This window comes from Podarcis gaigeae, assembly GCF_964106915.1.
Source record: "Podarcis gaigeae genome assembly, chromosome: 8".
Taxonomy (NCBI): Eukaryota; Metazoa; Chordata; class Lepidosauria; order Squamata; family Lacertidae; genus Podarcis; species Podarcis gaigeae.
This window is the reverse complement of record NC_139684.1, coordinates 85,846,454-85,863,400: the sequence shown is the minus strand read 5'-3', so window position 1 is coordinate 85,863,400 and position 16,947 is coordinate 85,846,454. Positions and strand designations below refer to the sequence as shown.

General features: G+C 52.2%; 2 protein-coding genes and 1 long non-coding RNA gene across 6 annotated transcripts in view; all 3 read right to left on the bottom strand.

The window, feature by feature from the left end:
* PLD3 (phospholipase D family member 3) overlaps positions 1-1,717 on the bottom strand; it is a 33,959-nt gene extending 32,242 nt beyond the window's left edge. Inside the window, exon 1 of one of the 2 annotated variants that reach the window (XM_083753997.1) lies at positions 1,299-1,717. The gene's annotated coding sequence lies outside the window, so the exon portion shown is untranslated. The remainder of the gene's footprint in view (positions 1-1,298) is intronic. The other variant, XM_083753995.1, reaches the window with a different exon arrangement.
* Positions 1-16,947, bottom strand: part of LOC310851804 — a 442,605-nt gene that overhangs the window by 343,303 nt on the left and 82,355 nt on the right. The gene's annotated exons all lie outside the window — the stretch shown is intronic.
* On the bottom strand, positions 6,847-15,904 carry HIPK4 (homeodomain interacting protein kinase 4). Of its 3 annotated transcripts, none has more exons than XR_014567750.1 (3): positions 13,938-14,479; positions 9,145-13,344; positions 6,847-9,046 (listed from the first exon to the last, which is right to left on the bottom strand). XR_014567750.1 is itself a non-coding variant. In XM_083753908.1 (2 exons), the coding sequence occupies exons 1-2, from the start codon at positions 11,975-11,977 to the stop codon at positions 7,234-7,236; spliced, it is 1,830 nt and encodes a 609-aa protein (XP_083610034.1). In that variant the 5' UTR covers positions 11,978-12,514; the 3' UTR covers positions 6,847-7,233. The 3 variants fall into 3 exon arrangements, 1 of the variants encoding a protein (XP_083610034.1); XR_014567749.1 differs by having other exon boundaries at positions 8,864-9,046; positions 9,232-13,344; positions 13,938-15,904; XM_083753908.1 differs by lacking the exon at positions 13,938-14,479 and having other exon boundaries at positions 6,847-7,416; positions 10,331-12,514.

Here is a 16,947-nt window from a genome sequence, read left to right as displayed (position 1 = left end):
TCTTGTATTATGGTTTGTATTTTTATATTGTAAACAGCCCTGTGGTCTTGGAGTGAAGGCCGGTATAGAAATTTAATTCCTGAAGGGAATGCAGCTCTCAGGCTGAAAAATCTTCTTCACTCATGAAGCATACTTCCCCACTGAGCCTTGCACTGCATGCTCTGGCTGGCAGCAGCTGAGCTCTCTAGAATTATCTTAGGAGAGGAGAAAGGGAGCCTTCCCAACCCCGCCCTTTTCCTTAAACTGGAAGTGCTGGAATCCAAACCTGGGACTTTCTTCACGCGAAGCCAGACTCTGCGGCTGAGCTAACGCTTCTCTCCTGAAATGCTGACACTGCTCTCTTGAAGGCCAACACACAGCGAAAATTATCAGGAACAAATCACATGGTTTTGGGGGAAGAAGCCCCAAGCAGTTCAGCATTATCAGCACCCACTCTGCATGCAGGAACCTGGGAAGCGGCCATATACAGAGTGAGGCCATCTAGGCCAGTATCGCCTACACTGATTGGCAGCAGCAGAACTCTCCCAGCCCTGCCTGGAGCCTGAATTTGGGACCTTCTGCATGCAAGGCAGGTGTCCTCCGGCTGAGTTATGGCCCTTCTCTGGTTGAAGCCTCAAACGCATCTCCAGGGGCAACTGGGATGGTCCTCCCACCTGCCAGTCAGTGCAGACAATACCAACCTAGATTGGCCAGTGGCCTTTGCTTTATGAATCTGAACTCAGCCGGAGGACACTTTCTGTAATCCGGATTGGGAGGAGACCCCCAGAGGGTCGCGGGACCCAAACCCACTTCCAGCTCGGGGCTTCTCAGACCTGGGAGATGCTTGGACAGCCTCGCAGAAGTAGCCAACGTGGCGCCCTTCAATGCTGCCGAACTACCTGACTCTTGGCCGTGTGTGGGGCTGACGAGAGTCGGGCAACCCCGGACCTTGCCACCTGCTCCAGGGAGGCGGCCTCTGCTGGACTCCGGCTGGGGGGAAGAGAAGCGCGCCCGCCCGGTGACTGGGTGCTACGCCCTTGGGCACCCCCCGCGCGTCCAGGGCGCCGTTCCGACGTGACGCGGGAGCCCGCAGGTGCAAGGCAGGCGGGGCCCGATTGCTTCCTAATGGGAAGCTGGGGTGGGGAGAAAGAAATAGGGGGGGACCTCCTCCAGGCCAGGTCAAAGGAGAGCCCCAGACGCGCCCCGATCGGAATTCAATGCGCCTTCCAAGCCGTCTCGAAATCTGTGCGCCCCACAAAAGCGGATCCGCCCCACCAGGGACTCCCGGCCCGGCCCCACCGCCACGCACCCCCGTTTACCTCGGGCCGGCGGAGCAACAGCTGTCGTGGCGGCGCTTTCCTCCGGACGGGGACAAGCGGCAGCCCCGGGCGGGGCGGAGACGCGGCAGCCGGCCAGCCGGCCCCCAGGCGGGGCTCCCGCTCAGGATCCGCCCCGGAACCTGCTGGGTGGTGGCTGCGCCTCTGAGCACGTGCAGAGTGCCTACCTGCTGCCCACCCGATCCCAGCAGCCAGACTGTGAGTGGGAGGACGGATGTGGGGGGGGGACCCTGCCCAGCAAGTTATTGTTATTGTTGTGGTTATTTACCAACATATGCCGCCCTTCGCCCTGAAAATCACAGCGGTTCACAGCATCCGACCCCTTTTCCCCGGGTTGCGAGCTCTTCGCCGGCAAAGAACGAGTTAAAAGCAGAGGCAGAGGCTCCGCCCCCTGAATGGAACTCCTAAGCACCACCTGGGACCGTACCATCTGCCCTCGGGAGAGGAGACGGCGAAAGCGTGTTCTTCACAGCGCGGAAAAGCCGAGCAGCGCTGTTCCCAGTTTATGCCCCTGACTGTGGCGGACGGGGGCGGTGGGCAGCTTGATTTTGACCGCCGCCCTTGGAAAACGAATTCTTCTATTCCCTTTCCCCCCCTCTGTGAGAATGGTTCTTTCCCAGGACGGCAGAGACAAAGGGAGGCGCGACCGCTCAGGACGAACCATTATAGCCAGTGAAGGGGGGCACTCTGAAGCGGCAAGGGAAGGAACTGGGCCCCGTAGCCCTGAATAGTAAGGAATAAAATGGGATAAAAAGCGAGTGGAGGTTTTTGTTGTTGTGCCCTTGGAAAAGAGGTCAGAATCCCCTGCTCTGCATCCGTTCGCCCCCCAAGGTGTCTGATGGTACCTCCCCATGCTCTATTAACTCTTAGGTGGCCGCGACGAGGACGGGAGGAGAACTGCTGCGTTAGTTTCTTCTTTGATTCTGCCTGCAGAGATTTTTGCCTGGCTCTTCTGGGTCCTTCCTGCACCCCAGATCGAAACTGGGCTCCCCCTCGTCTGCAGTGCTCTCTTTCTGTCACTTGCAAGTGGCAATGGCCGTGCAATTTTGGAAACTGATCTGCCTCCGCGGTCGAAGGTAGCAGTACAGTATTTCTGAAAACCAGTTGCTGGAAGCCGCAGGAAGCGAGAGTTGCCCTCTAATCCAATAATAATAATAATAATAATAATAGATACCAAAATTTAACCTGTCCAGCATGTAGGGTGCTTCCAGATTGTCGCTGTTTCGTGGTGGGATTCAATCCCATACTGCCAAATTCAGGCTCTGCAACTAAGGTTTAGGGCTTTTGAGCAATCAATTCCATCCCCACAAAAAATGTGATGGGGAAATTAACTGGAAAGTATGAGATATGGTTGGCATCCGTCTGTCTCGAGAGGGTGCACCTTCGGGGGTGAAGTCAAACAGCTGGAGAATCACAGCACCTGCTGTGGCTGCAGAAACCGATACGGGAGAGACATGTTTTCTTGCAGCCGGGGCAGAGAAAGGCGTCCGGTTGTGCTGCTGCAGATGCACCAGGGCGTTTCTTCTCTCTGTGCTCCTCCCATTGGCCTTTCCTCCTCTGGTCATGGCTATGGCCACACAACCTGCCTGTCTCCAGGCACTGTGGTTGTCTGCAAGGGATTCCCACATGATGGATAGAATCATAGAATCATTGAGTTGGAAGAGACCACAAGGGCCATCGAGTCCAACCCCCTGCCAAGCAGGAAACACCATCAGAGCACTCCTGACATATGGTTGTCAAGCCTCTGCTTAAAGACCTCCAAAGAAGGAGACTCCACCACACTCCTTGGCAGCAAATTCCACTGTCTAACAGCTCTTACTGTCAGGAAGTTCTTCCTAATGTTTAGGTGGAATCTTTTTTCTTGTAGTTTGGAGCCATTGCTCCGTGTCCGCTTCTCTGGAGCAGCAGAAAACAACCTTTCTCCCTCCTCCATGTGACATCCTTTTATATATTTGAACATGGCTATCATATCACCCCTTAACCTCCTCTTCTCCAGGCTAAACATGCCCAGCTCCCTTAGCCGTTCCTCATAAGGCACCGTTTCCAGGCCTTTGACCATTTTGGTTGCCCTCTTCTGGACACGTTCCAGTTTGTCAGTGTCCTTCTTGAACTGTGGTGCCCAGAACTGGACACAGTACTCCAGGTGAGGTCTGACCAGAGCAGAATACAGTGGCACTATTACTTCCCTTGATCTAGATGCTATACTCCTATTGATGTCACCAGCCTTCATGTCATGTTTGCAGACATCGTTGTAGTGCAGACGTGGTCTGCCAGTGAGCCTAGTGCCTGACGCCATCTCCCCACAGAGCCCACCTTGGGGATCCTGCTATCTTCCATTCTGCAGCCTGGACCAAGCCAGCGTAGACAATGGAAGTGCAAACATGCTGGGAATGCGCATCTTTGAGACTCTGTCCTCTCAGGGCAACTTCCTTCTCTCTGTGTGCCTCAGAGAGGTCATTTCCAAGGCCTGCCACACCCTCTCCCTGCCAGGACTCTTCGATGGCCCTCTGCCATAGATCCTTTAATTGAGGTTCCTGCATTTCAGGGGGTTGAATTAGATCACCCTTGGGGTCCCCTCCAACCTTTTTTTTGCATATAAATTTTTATTAATTAACATCAAAAAACAAAACAAAATATATTAATTTCACATCGTTTTTCACAACTTATTTCTTTTTTTGGACTTCCCTCAGCTGTTCCGTAAATCATCCATAGTTATAATTTTAATTACGCATTTCTCATATTTATATTGACATTATTTATCTCTTTTTTCCTATTCCCTTTAGACAATACTTCTTACTTTTTCACAGTGCTTCTTTAAATCCCTTTAGCGTCATCTGTCAGATAGAGAAGGGGAAGAAATGGAGGTAGTGAGAGATTTTACTTTCTTGGGCTCAATGATCACTGCAGATGGTGACAGCAGCCACGAAATTAAAAGACGCCTGCTTCTTGGGAGAAGGGCAATGACAGGCCTAGACAGCATCTTGAGAAGTAGAGACATCACCTTGCCAACAAAGGTTCGTATAGTTAAAGCTATGGTTTTCCCAGTAGTGATGTATGGAAGTGAGAGCTGGATCATAAAGAAGGCTGATCGCCGAAGAATTGATGCTTTTGAATTATGGTGCTGGAGGAGACTCTTGAGAGTCCCATGGACTGCAAGAAGATCAAACCTCTCCATACTGAAGGAAATCAACCCTGAGTGCTCACTGGAAGGACAGATCGTGAAGCTGAGGCTCCAGTACTTTGGCCACCTCATGAGAAGAGAAGACTCCCTGGAGAAGACCCTGATGTTGGGAAAGATGGAGGGCACAAGGAGAAGGGGACGGCAGAGGACGAGATGGTTGGATAGTGTTTTCGAGGTTTACCAGCATGAGTTTGACCAAACTGCGGGAGGCAGTGGAAGACAGAGGTGCCTGGCTTTCTTTGGTCCATGGGGTCATGAAGAGTCGGACACGACTAAACGACTAAACAACAACAACAAGCGTCATCTGTCCCTCACTTATATGTTCCAGATATTCCACAAATTTCCCCCAGTCCTCGATGAACTTTTGGTCTCTTAAATATCTAATCTTCCCTGTCAGTTTATCTAGCTCTGCGTAGTCTAACAGTTTCATTCTCCATTCTTCCACAGTCGGTATTTCTTGTTGTTTCCATTTCTGGGCCAGTAACACTCTTGCTGCTGTTACTGCATATTGAAAAAATTTACAGTCTTTTCGGGGTCCCCTCCAACCTATGCTTCTAATAATTCTGTGGCTGCCTGCCAATGCACTTGCAAAGAAAGGGCAGCTGCCCACAATTCCTGTGTGTCAGGGATCTCCTGCCAAGCCTCTTCATATGCAAAGAGGGCACTTAAAGTGAGCACCTGAGGGATTGAGAAACCTAACCACAGGGAGCCAAAAGTCACCTCCTCCCATGAGAAAGGGAGCAAGGAGTCTTTCCGAAGCTGGGCTGCTTCTTTCAGCTCCTGCCCCTCCCAACATCAAGGGGTCCTTTTCCTTTTCCTGGCTCATACACATCAGGGATCCAAGGCAGGGTCTTCTATAATAATAATATTATTAATAATAATTTTATTATCTATACCCCATCCAACTGGCTGGGTTTCCCCAGCTACTCTGGGCGGCTTCCAGCAAAATATAAAAACATAATAAAATGTCAAACAATAAAAACTGTGAGGTCAACCCACCTTGCTGATACTTGAACAAGGAGTGTAGTGGATCGGCTTGGATTTTTTCCATTGCAGAGGCAGTGCTCAGGTTATTTCATATTCTGCCTTTCCCTTCTGCCTGCTTCCCCCTTCCATTTCCTTTTATTCCGGAGCAAGTGCCTGAATTTGAGGCTGAAACGTGTGTGCAGTGGTCACCCTCAGGGCTTTAGGATTACCTGGCATTCAGGCTACTGGGAATTCAGGACTGCAGTTGTGACCATCACACCCTCCTGTGGTCTGGGAGAGAGTGTGGGCTGCTTCTACGCTCCTAAGTAAACCGCAGGGATATCGGTTGAACAGAGGAGTACTGGGTGCTCCCTGGTAGCCCTGCAGGTGTGATAGGAATTTTGAGGTCTTAGATATATGTTAAATGTTCATAAGTGTACCAGCCAAGCACGTACATAGATCAGCACAGGAAGACCGACCTGAAACCCTTTTTGATTCCCAAATGTTTCCTCTGCAAGGTCAAAGGAAAATGGAAAAGCCTCCCCATTGTCTTTTCCTTCACAAATCCTGTCTTAAGGGCACATTTAAGATATGAATAGGGTGTGAGCCTGTGACCTGGCTCAGGAACTAAGTATTTATCATTACAAAAGACTGGCCAGGCTCCCCAGGCAATCCAATCAAGTGACCATTAAACAGGTAACCTGGCAGACAAGAGGTAAACATAGCACTCAGATTTCTGCTGTAGACCGCCCTTTCTGTGATGTAGGTATGATGTATCTGGGGGGTCTTGAGCAACACCCCTTCTGTGATGTGTGCATGATATATGGAGGGGTGGTCTTGAGCTCCAGGGCAGGGAATTTCAAATGTCTATATAAGGCCTTGCGTGCCATTGTTCGAGGTTCCTCCTCCCTCCTGCGTGTGGTGAGTGAGGACCCTGTTGCAACAGATCAATAAAGATCAGGCTTTGCTTCTCAATATTCTCTGGTTGCCCTCTGTTATTTTCTCCTACCAATAGGGAACCTTTGTAAGGACTCTATATGGGGTCTTGGATACCCCATAAGGGGAAAAAGGGCAGATTTTTGTGTACAACACAGGGCTGTTGTGTTGCAAGTGGGACAATGCAGCAAGTGCGAAAAGCCTCTGGTCACAAACCCCATAGGCAGCCCCACAAGGAGCTGTGCCGGTCTGAACCACCATGGGGTGAGGTTGGGGGAATGAGCACCCAGCTAGCAGATGGGCTGATGGGGCCCACAAGGAAGTGGCCGGCCTAAAAAGCAGAAGCTGCCCCGTGGGACTGAGACCCTTCCATCGCCCAGGGTGGGGAGCCATGCATCGGTCTGGGTGGGGCGTGGACCAGTCCCTAGACAAATGTGCGCCAACGCCTTCTGCAATTGGATAAAGAGTTTATTATTGCCGTGGTCAAGTGTGTTTGTGTGCATCTGGCGCTGCTGGGAGGATAGAGGCGGTGGGGGGGGGCCAGGCTGCCGTTTGCCAAGACAGACTAGCAGGCCTTTTTTGCTCTGGAATAGAGGGGAATTCCCCCCCCCCCGCCCCATCCAGCCTGGTGCACCTTGTCGCACTGCCATCAGGGCTCCGCATAGTTCGGTAAGAGTAAGGTGGCTTTTATTAAAGCAAGTAGCTTTGGGCAGCGAGGAACAGTCTATATATTTAGTGGCTACAAAGGAATCTGTTTGGAAGGCCCCCGGCTGGGGCCATCTCTCTGCTGCGCCTGCCCTCTTCCGGGTGGGGGGGTGGGGAGGGCCCGCGGGGTCAGTGGTGGCTGGCGATGTGTTGCAGGTACGGCTGCAGCTGGTGGCGGTTCCGGGAAGCGTGCAGCACTGCCTTGAGGGGGCCCCGCTCCATGCCATGCTCTGCCAGCCAGTTCTCCTTCGGCAGCCAGCTGGTGGGCCCAGGCAGCTGGGCGGCTGGCTCATACACCTCTGGCTGCGCTCTCTGCCAAAGAGAAAGACGGCACCGCGTTACCAACGCCAGCCCCCGGTTCCCTGCAGGCTAGGTGGCTACGGGGGTCTCCTTCCCGCTCTGTGGTTCTGTGTTTCGTTCTGCATTCATGGTGCAAGCAGCCCTGGTGGTCAGCAGGGGGGGTATGTTTCAGGGCACTCGTGAAGCAGTAGCTCTAGGTGATTGGAGATAATAGCTATATAGAAGGGGTCCTCTAGGGGTCATCTAGTCCAACCCGCTGCAATGCTGGAATCACAGCTACAGAATCCCTGACCAGTGGCTATCTGCCTGGGAGCTCTATCGAGCATTATGAATTTTCCCCATAGCATGAATAGTTTCAGAAGCTTCTTTCACTTACGTTTTCTCAATAAATTGAAGTCCCAAGCACTGCGACCTTTCTATAATAATAATATTCCCTCCCTCACCTTTTCTCGTATTATCCCCTATTACAGACTCCCCCACCTTATCACACCTGTTGGTTTATCTGTCCCGTTTTTCGAGGTGGGGAGTAAGGCAGTTGGCCCTTTCGCCTAGCTCTGCTATACCCACTGGGAAGTGGGGCCGTCGGAACTGCAACTCGTTCCCAGATGTGCCCATGCGCAGCTCACAGCAGCGAGATACTTGTTTCGCTCTGCATCTCTTCCCAGAGGATGGGCTTTGCCTCTTTCGCTGCTGCAGCACAAAGCTGGCACAAAATTCTCTCCCCACAAGACCCACAGGTTCACTGGAGTAGGAGGGATGGTTTCACCCCACACATGGCACTGTGACCTGACTCTCACCTGGATTTTGTGATAATAGGACAGCTGTGTCCCTTTCACCATCGTCGAGAGATGGAGAAATTCTGCTTTTCCCCTGCTGAATATTTTGGTGTCAGGCTTCACTCCCCACCGCACCCCCATTTATTTCCATCTTCACATAATTTTCTCAGCTGTTTACCTCCAAGCCTCGTTCACTCATTTTAATAGCCCATCTTTCCTCCTGGGAGCTCAATGTGATGTTCATCATCCTCCCCTCCATTTAATCTCCACAACAACTATGCAAGGCTGAGAGAGACAGTGCCTGGCCCCAGATCAGCATCATGGCTGAGTTGTGGGGGGCAGGATTTGAGCCCTGGTTTCTCCCAGGTCCTAGCCCAACACTCTAACCACAACACCACCTAACCCTCACTTCCAGGCTTCCGAGCCAGGTAGCACTGGCCTCCAAGCCAAAACTGCAGCTAGGCGAGTGAAGCCGTGGTCCTGGCAGGTTGGCAAGGAGTGTATTTGTGCTGCAATCAGCATGTGCCAAGCAGAAAGGGGAGGCAGGCTGGGAATACCCCTTGCCCCATTGCGTTTGGGGTGGGAGGGGGAGGTCAGAGGCCTGCAGGCAGCTGGCAAGTTGTTTCTATGGGGAGCAACTCTTGACAACCAAGCTCTGAAAAGCTCCTGCCCCCTTACCTTGCTCTTCACATGCTGTGAAAGGATTCCCTGTAAGGCAGTAGACCTTGAGGGAGGGGGACTCCTGCACCTTCAAACCGCCCTGACTTTGATGGTGCTCTTCCCTCACCCTGGCCTTTTAATGTTAGGTTCCTCCTGGCTCAAGCTTGTCTGGAAGGCAGGAAAGATCTACACCAGCCTTTATCAACCTTGGGCCCCCAGATGTTGTTGAACTAGCAAGCCCAGAGCTCAGGGATGATGGGAGTTGTAGTGCAACAACATCTGGGGGCCCAAGGTTGAGAAACACTGATCTAGACCAACGGTTCCAAGAGGAAGGGAGTGGGCCCACCCTCTGGGGGGACAGTGGAATTACCTAGTGGGGGTGCTAAGAGGCAAGTAGGTGACAGGGAGGTGCTGGAGGTGGTGATTTACAGCCCCTGCTAAGGGTCTTTAAACCAGACACTGATATCATCATCGTGTTAGGAATTTACTGAATTTGCTGAATGTGGTACCCAAGACTTTTGCCAAAGGACTGTCAGATTTTGAAAACCAGGCATCTCTAGACCAAGTTAATCAGTTTTGCTGAATTCAGCTAAATAGTTGTGTGGCTTTTGAATAAATTGTGAATGTTTGTAATTTTTATGGCGATGCTACCTTCCTTGGTGGGTCATGCCAAGAGCTGGTCTGAATAATGCTTCTAATCGGGTGGGGTAGGGGGCACTAGGGACAAGTTTGTGGAACCAAGGGGACATGTGTGGAAAGCAACAAAGCAATACAGGGGGCAAAAGGGGTCACCGTTGGTCTGAGAGCAGGTGGGCAGCCTGATTTTTCTATCTGGGTGGAGGGAAAGGGAGCCTAACCCTGGTAACTAAAGTATTGCCAGAGTTTCCAAGGGACCTTCCAGCACCTTCTGGATCTTTGGAGACCCTTCCTTCCTCCTTCATAGGTGCACCCTCTCCTGGCTCAGCCCACTGCAGAAGTTGCTCCAGAGGCTTGGTGGTGGCCCAGTTCTAACACTTGAGGACACGCCTTGGACTCTTACTTTGGTACACAGGAAGAGGAACACAGCTGTATACCGAGTCAGGCCATTTTGGCCCATCTTAATCAGTATTGTTCACACGGACCAGCAGCAATAGCCCTCGGGGATTGGTTCTCAACAGTGGAACGGACTCCCATGAGAGGTGGTGGACTCTCCCTCCTTGGAGGCGTTTAACCAGAGGTTGGGTGGCCATCTGTCATGGGTGAGATTCTTGCATTGCAGCAGGGACCCTCGGGGTCTACAATTCTATGATTCTCTCAGCCCTACCCAGAGATGCTTTCAGCGATTGAACCTGCAATGTAGATGCACTGCCCTGAGCCATGACTTTTCCCCAAGACCCATCTTCAGCTAAGACCCATCCATTGCCTCAACTTTTGGGCTCACGGCTCCTCTGAGACCCCCGCAAGTCAGCCCCCCTGCCCTGCTGTGGCCCCTTCTCCCCAGCCCTCGTTACCTGAGCGGTGGGCGAAAGCATCAAGCCCCTGGGGTAGCCGGGGTCTTCCCTGGCGTTGGACTCTGGCAGGGAGGCTGTGCTGGCGTTGCTTTCCTTCTCCCACGTGGGGGGCTCCTCGGGGGAGTACTGCCCCAGCAGGATCAGGTTCTCGAAGGTGGGGTCTGGCTTGGCATGGTGGGACGCCTTGCGGTGCCGGGGGCTGCCACGGCGGTTCCGGTAGTAGGCCGGGATGGGCTCTTGCTGCGGTTGCTCCTGGCGCAAGCGTAGGCTCTGCAGGACAGGCTTGCGCCGGCCAGATGCCGCCTCCGGGGGCCCGGGGTGGGTCGGCTCATACAGCCCCCCGCTGGGCCCTTCTCCCCACACCTTCAGGGGTGCCTCCTGACCGGCCTCGGCGATGCTGAGGTCATCCATCTGGCTGGTGGTCCTCTGGATGCCGTGGGCACTGTTCTCCTCCTGGAAACTGTCGCGCACAGAGTAGAAACGCTCTTCTTCCATGGCGCTGTAGAGCTGCGCCTCCTCCTCGGTCTTGCTTTGGCTGGGCAGCGACTCGTGGAGGCTGCGCAAGCAGAACTGGTAGTATTGGGTAAGGTCGTAGTTCTGCTTCAGAGGCTGGGTGGAGACGTACGGGTGCTTCAGGGCAGCGCTGGGCGTGATGCGCTCGTGTGAGTCCCAGGTCAGCATGCGCTTGATGAGCTCCACCATGCTGCGCAGGTCAAAGTACTCGGCCAGGGCCTCCGTGTCCGGGTAGATCATCCTGTGGACGTTGACCGTCTCCATCTGGTCCAGGGACTTGAGCACATACTTCCTTCTCTCCACTGACTTCACCTTGGTGTCGGCCAGGTACTCCGCCGGGGTCTTCAGCTGCCAGGAGTTGACCACCTCGGGGTGCTGGCTTCTCTTGAAGAAAAGGTGAGCCTTCCTGGCCGCGTTGAGCAGGGCGGGCCTAGGCATCCCCTGCGTTTCGCAGATGTACCGGATCTGGTCGTACTCGTTGTTGCCAGGGTAGAGGGGCCAGCCCAGGTGCAGCTCGGCCATTACACAGCCCAAGGACCAGACGTCCACCTTCTCGCAGAAGGGCAGGCCCAGCAGGATCTCGGGCGCCCGGTAGAAGCGGGACTGGATGTAGGGCTCTTTGACGTAGCGCACCTCGTTGAAGATGCTGGCTGAGCCAAAGTCGATCACCTTGACTCGGAAAGGGTACCTGACTTGGTCCACCAGCATGATGTTTTCGGGCTTCAGGTCCGCGTGGATGATGGAGAGCTCCTTCAGCTTGGCCAGGGCCCTCAACACCTGTATGGTCACTGTCCGGATGTGCCGGACTGGCAGCGGGGAAAAGTTGTGCTCCTTCTGGAAGTCAAAGAGGTTTTGCTCCAGCAGCTCGAAGACCAGGTAGAACTTGAGCTCGTCGTGGAAGAACTCGTGGAACTGGACAATGTGGGACTCCTCCGAGTCCACCTCGGACATGGTCTGCAGAAGCTTAAGCTCATTCTTGATGATCCTGCTCCGGTAGGAGTCATTCTTCAGGATCTTGATGGCCACCATCTCGCCTGTGCTGCGCTTCCAGCTCTTCACCACTTCCCCGAAGGTGCCCTTCCCCAGGATCTCAAACACGTCGTAGAAGTCCGATTCCGACTCGATTGTGACCATCGTTCTGGGCTCGCCCAAGCTCAGGAACACGGGTGCAACGTGGCTTCTTGCAAAGAGAGGTTCAGCCGCGCCCTGGAGCCAAGAGAACCCCGGCCTGACTCCGGAACGAGAGATGATGCAACAGTCACTCGGTTCCAAAGTTGCCAAGTTGAGAAGGTTCTGTTATGGAGGTGGGAGGAGACTCCATGGAGGGGGTCCCCACAGCACTTTTTTTCTGTGCTAGTAAATGCTTTCCTGCCAATGTGAAACCGGGGAGCGGGAGGCACTAGCAAAGGACCCCTGAGATATGACCATTCTGTACTGCAGGGTCCCACATGTTGAGTCTTGAATGGATGCCTTTTAAGAGGTAGCCCTCACTTTAGGAGGCTCCAGTGTCCATGCATGGGGATGAAGCTGACGTCTTGCCAAGAGTTTGGTTCTTCAGGTGAACTTCTGTAAGGAGGTGGGAGTTCTTCCTTTATCTCCACACCCACACCGCCTTCAGAGCATGTGTTGTGTGACTGAAAAGCAAAGGATCTCTAGCCCCAACTTAGCCATCCCTACCTACCAGGTGCCAGTTTGGAAAGACCCTACATATAAATTGTAGGGATGGCTACGTTGGGGCTAGAGATCCTTTGCTAAACGGACTGGCATGCCATAGGTAGAGCGTCTTCTTGGCATGCAGTGGTCTCAGGTTCAATCCCCAATGGTGTCACCAGGTGGAACTGGGAGAGGTTCCTGCCAGAAACCCTGGAGAACTATGGCTGCCAGTCCGTTTAGACAATATTGAGCTAGGTGGATGAATGATCTCATTATGAGGCAGCTTCCTATCTATTGATGTGCATCTCATAGTAGGCTGTGGGGCCGAAGGCTCCTCCAAACTTCCGCTTATGCTGTGCCTTGTTTCTCCTTTGCCCCCCCCCTTCCTTTCCTAGGGAAAAACTGCTCTTTAGTGATAATTCGGCACAAATGGCTATCCGGGAGGAACCCAAATTGTCATTTGCGCTGACAGAGCGTGGTTTCCCCCAAGGGAAACAGTGCCAAGAGGAAGTGTGGCTAAGCCCCAAGTTAACTTCCGTGCTCCACTTTCGTTGCAGGGGAGAAGAGCGAGCATTGCAGGCCAAAGCCTCCCCCCCCTTCTACCCCTGAGTATCCCAACTCCTTTCCCCAGGTGCAAGGGAGCCTAGGTAGGACTCTGCTGAAGAGGGAGGCTCTGCCTGTGACTTCTTCCTTGAGTCTGATATTAGACAAAATTTTGGGGTTGGCTTGTACAGCCCAACTCCCCATCAAGGGACCCAGTATCCCCCTAGGTTCATTATCTGCCAGAGAAGAATGAGTGGAGGCAGGCACTAATTGGAACTAAATTTTGGGGTTGGTGAGAAGCTTCTCTATTAGTGGATTTGAGGGATTAGCAAGTGAAAAGAACTCCGCCTATTGGGAAAGGTTTTGTCAAAAGCTTCCGTCTACCTGCGTTAGAGGGAGTCTTATAACTGGGGCCTAAAGATGGCCCTGGTCTTGCTCTCATGTACCATTTCAGACATGTGGTTTGTGCACATGTATGTTTACCTTGTGCACTTAGGAACATTCATCTTATTTATGACACCTTAAAATTCCAGGGGACGCAGGTGGCGCTGTGGGTTAAAGCCTCAGCGCCTAGGACTTGCCGATCGAAAGGTTGGCGGTTCGAATCCCTGCGGCAGGGTGCGCTCCCGCTGCTCGGTCCCAGCGCCTGCCAACCTAGCAGTTCGAAAGCACCTCCGGATGCAAGTAGATAAATAGGGACCGCTTACCAGCGGGAAGGTAAACGGCGTTTCCGTGTGCGGCTCTGGCTCGCCAGAGCAGCGATGTCACGCTGGCCACGTGACCCGGAAGTGTCTCCGGACAGCGCTGGCCCCTGGCCTCTTGAGTGAGATGGGCGCACAACCCCAGAGTCTGTCAAGACCGGCCCGTACGGGCAGGGGTACCTTTACCTTTACCTTACTAAAATTCCAGTAACAGGTGAGCTCTTCATGGCCCAAGCCTTTTTCCCTGCAGCGGTGCTAAGCCCTGCTCTGTGCTTTCACAGTCTCCTAGAACTGCAGAGTTGGGAGGCACTTCAAGGATCATCTAGTCCAACCCCCTGCAATGCAAGAATCGCACCCCTGACAGATGGCCATCCAACCTCTACTTAAAAACCTCAATGGAAGCACAACTGGAAAAGGACTGCAGAAGATTATTCCAACGTATGATTACAGCAGTGAGGTTGTTATATGCACAAACATGGCAAGATGGAGCTCTACCTACTGTACAGGAATGGTTGAGAACATTATTGGACTTAGCTGAGATGGCAAAGCTAATGTGTTTAATTAGAGAAAAATCATTATTGACATTTACTAAGATTTGGAATCTCCTAATGGATTTTTTGCATTAAAGAGAAAATGAATTTACGACATCTGGAATTGAAGATTGAAAAAATCACTGTTGGTTAATGAGTGGATACTGTATTTAGCTGCAGGACAGAGAACCAGAAGTCTTTTAATCTTTTTTTCTTCTTCCATTTTCTTTTTTCTCTCTCTTCTGTTTCTTTCCCCCTTTCTTTCCTTTCTTCTTTTTGCTACTGTTCTTTTTTTTTTAAAGATTAGATTGTAAAAGCACTTTTATTCTGCTGTATCATTTAAAGATACTTCGTATTCGGTGTGAACTTTTGTATATCTTTGGACAAATGAAAATATTTCTTAAAATACAAACAATCAAAAACAGACCTCTGAGGAAGGAGAGGCCACAATTTTCTGAGGGAGCCTGCCCTCAGCTTCCACCCAACCCCTTCTGCCGCTCCAGTGGGTCAGGCTAGGATGCCTCCACCCAGCCTTTGCCCATAGCTGTGAGGGGTTTTTGGTCAGGCCAGCTCACCCCAAAAGAAAACTACATATAGCGCCTCCACTTTCAGTTCATAGAGTCTTTTACTAGATGGGGAAGACTCCCCTTCTGGAGACAGGCAGGGCCTTTGTGTCTCTGAGAGAAACGGTTGCCAGTTTTGTGAGGATTTTCCCTTGGCCTCGTCCTCTCTTCGTCCCGTTTCCTGAGAGAGTTTGCCCCCTGAGTTTTCCTCTTGGCTGCTCCTCCTTCCAGCTTCTTGTTCACACCCCCCCCCCCATTGTCTGGGGCAGGGAAGAGTTTGGGGGCAGCTGGATTCTACCCCCCACCCCCATGGCCAGGCAGGCCCAGGAGGAGCCCATGGAGGCGGCAGGGCCAGGAGATGGCGTTTCCCGCCCTTTTCCGAAAAAGGCGGGAACGCCATTTTGTTTCTTCCCGAGGCCCCAGCCGCTCCCTGAGACGCCATGGCTCCCTTGTGGGCCTTGTGGCTCTCATGCTCTCTCCTCCCAGGTGAAGGAGGGCGGCACCTTCGGGAGCCAGCGCTCACAGGGCGTCCTCAGCTGCCTTCCTGCCATGATGGCTTTGCCTCTGCAGGGCAGCCTCTCTCCTTGTTGTGTTGGCCCAATGGAGGCCTCTCCATTGGGAGATCCCAGGCAAGCGGCCAGAACAGGCGAAGGAGGCAAGGAGGGAAAGCCCCTCTCTGTATCTGAGGCCTAAGAAGGAGGATAATAAGAATGGTTTTTTTCTCCTCAGAGGTGGAGGGTTCCCTCAGGGGAGTTTGACCCCTGGACCATCTTGCTTCGTCACCCCAAGAGTCAACGCAAGCAGAAGGGGTCTACCTGCAGAAATAAGGGGAAGAAAAGGCTGGAGACTCCCTTTCTGGCCCCACGAACTCAGGGGCCCAGGAGTCCCCTAGTTTATCTTGTATTTCCCATGTAAAAACCAGGACACCCCTAAAGTTGTTGAGCTTTTTAAGGGCCAATTTTCCTACTTTCTGTGGGAACCTGTTTAGTGTTGTGGAATGAGGGAACCATCTGGCTGCAAGGGAACCCTAGAAGTCAACCTGTGGGAAAATGGTTGTGGGAAGTAAAAGGGAAAGTCAGGTATGTCATGTGGTCTTTTATTGTGGGCTGGACCTCCCAGGTTTATTTTGATGGCCATTTAATTATTAGAAAAGAGAGTCATATTAGGTATATGTAATCCTCTACAGAAGCACGTGTGTTGGATAGCGAGCCATTTCCTGTTTTAAAGGATGATAGGATCATAGAATCATAGAGTTGGAAGAGACCACAAGGGCCATCGAGTCCAACCCCCTGCCAAGCAGGAAACACCATCAGAGCACTCCTGACATATGGTTGTCAAGCCTCTGCTTAAAGACCTCCAAAGAAGGAGACTCCACCACACTCCTTGGCAGCAAATTCCACTGTCGAACAGCTCTTACTGTCAGGAAGTTCTTCCTAATGTTTAGATGGAATCTTCTTTCTTGTAGTTTGGAGCCATTGCTCCGTGTCCGCTTCTCTAGAGCAGCAGAAAACAACCTTTCTCCCTCCTCTATGTAGCATCCTTTTATATATTTGAACATGGCTATCATATCACCCCTTAACCTCCTCTTCTCCAGGCTAAACATGCCCAGCTCCCTTAGCCGTTCCTCATAAGGCATCGTTTCCAGGCCTTTGACCATTTTGGTTGCTCTCCTCTGGACACGTTCCAGTTTGTCAGTGTCCTTCTTGAACTGTGCTGCCCAGAACTGGACACAGTACTCCAGGTGAGGTCTGACCAGAGCAGAATACAGTGGCACTATTACTTCCCTTGATCTAGATGCTATACTCCTATTGATGCAGCCCAGAATTGCATTGGCTTTTTTAGCTGCCGCGTCACACTGTTGGCTCATGTCAAGTTTGTGGTCAACCAAGACTCTAGATCCTTTTCACATGTACTGCTCTCAAGCCAGGTGTCACCCATCTTGTATTTGTGCCTCTCATTTTTTTTTGCCCAAGTGCAATACTTTACATTTCTCCCTGTTAAAATTCATCTTGTTTGTTTTGGCCCAGTTCTCTAATCTGTCAAGGTCGTTTTGAAGTGTGATTCTGTCCTCTGGGGTGTTAGCCACCCCTCCCAGTTTGGTGTCATCTGCAAAT

Bases quoted from the DNA above. Each gene is read 5' to 3' on its own strand.
- HIPK4 (XM_083753908.1), bottom strand. From the start codon at position 11,977: ATGGTCACAATCGAGTCGGAATCGGACTTCTACGACGTGTTTGAGATC. The intron at 7,417-10,330 runs GTAACGAGGGCT...TCTCTTTGGCAG, and splicing joins TGCTTTCGCCCACCGCTCAG to AGAGCGCAGCCAGAGGTGTA.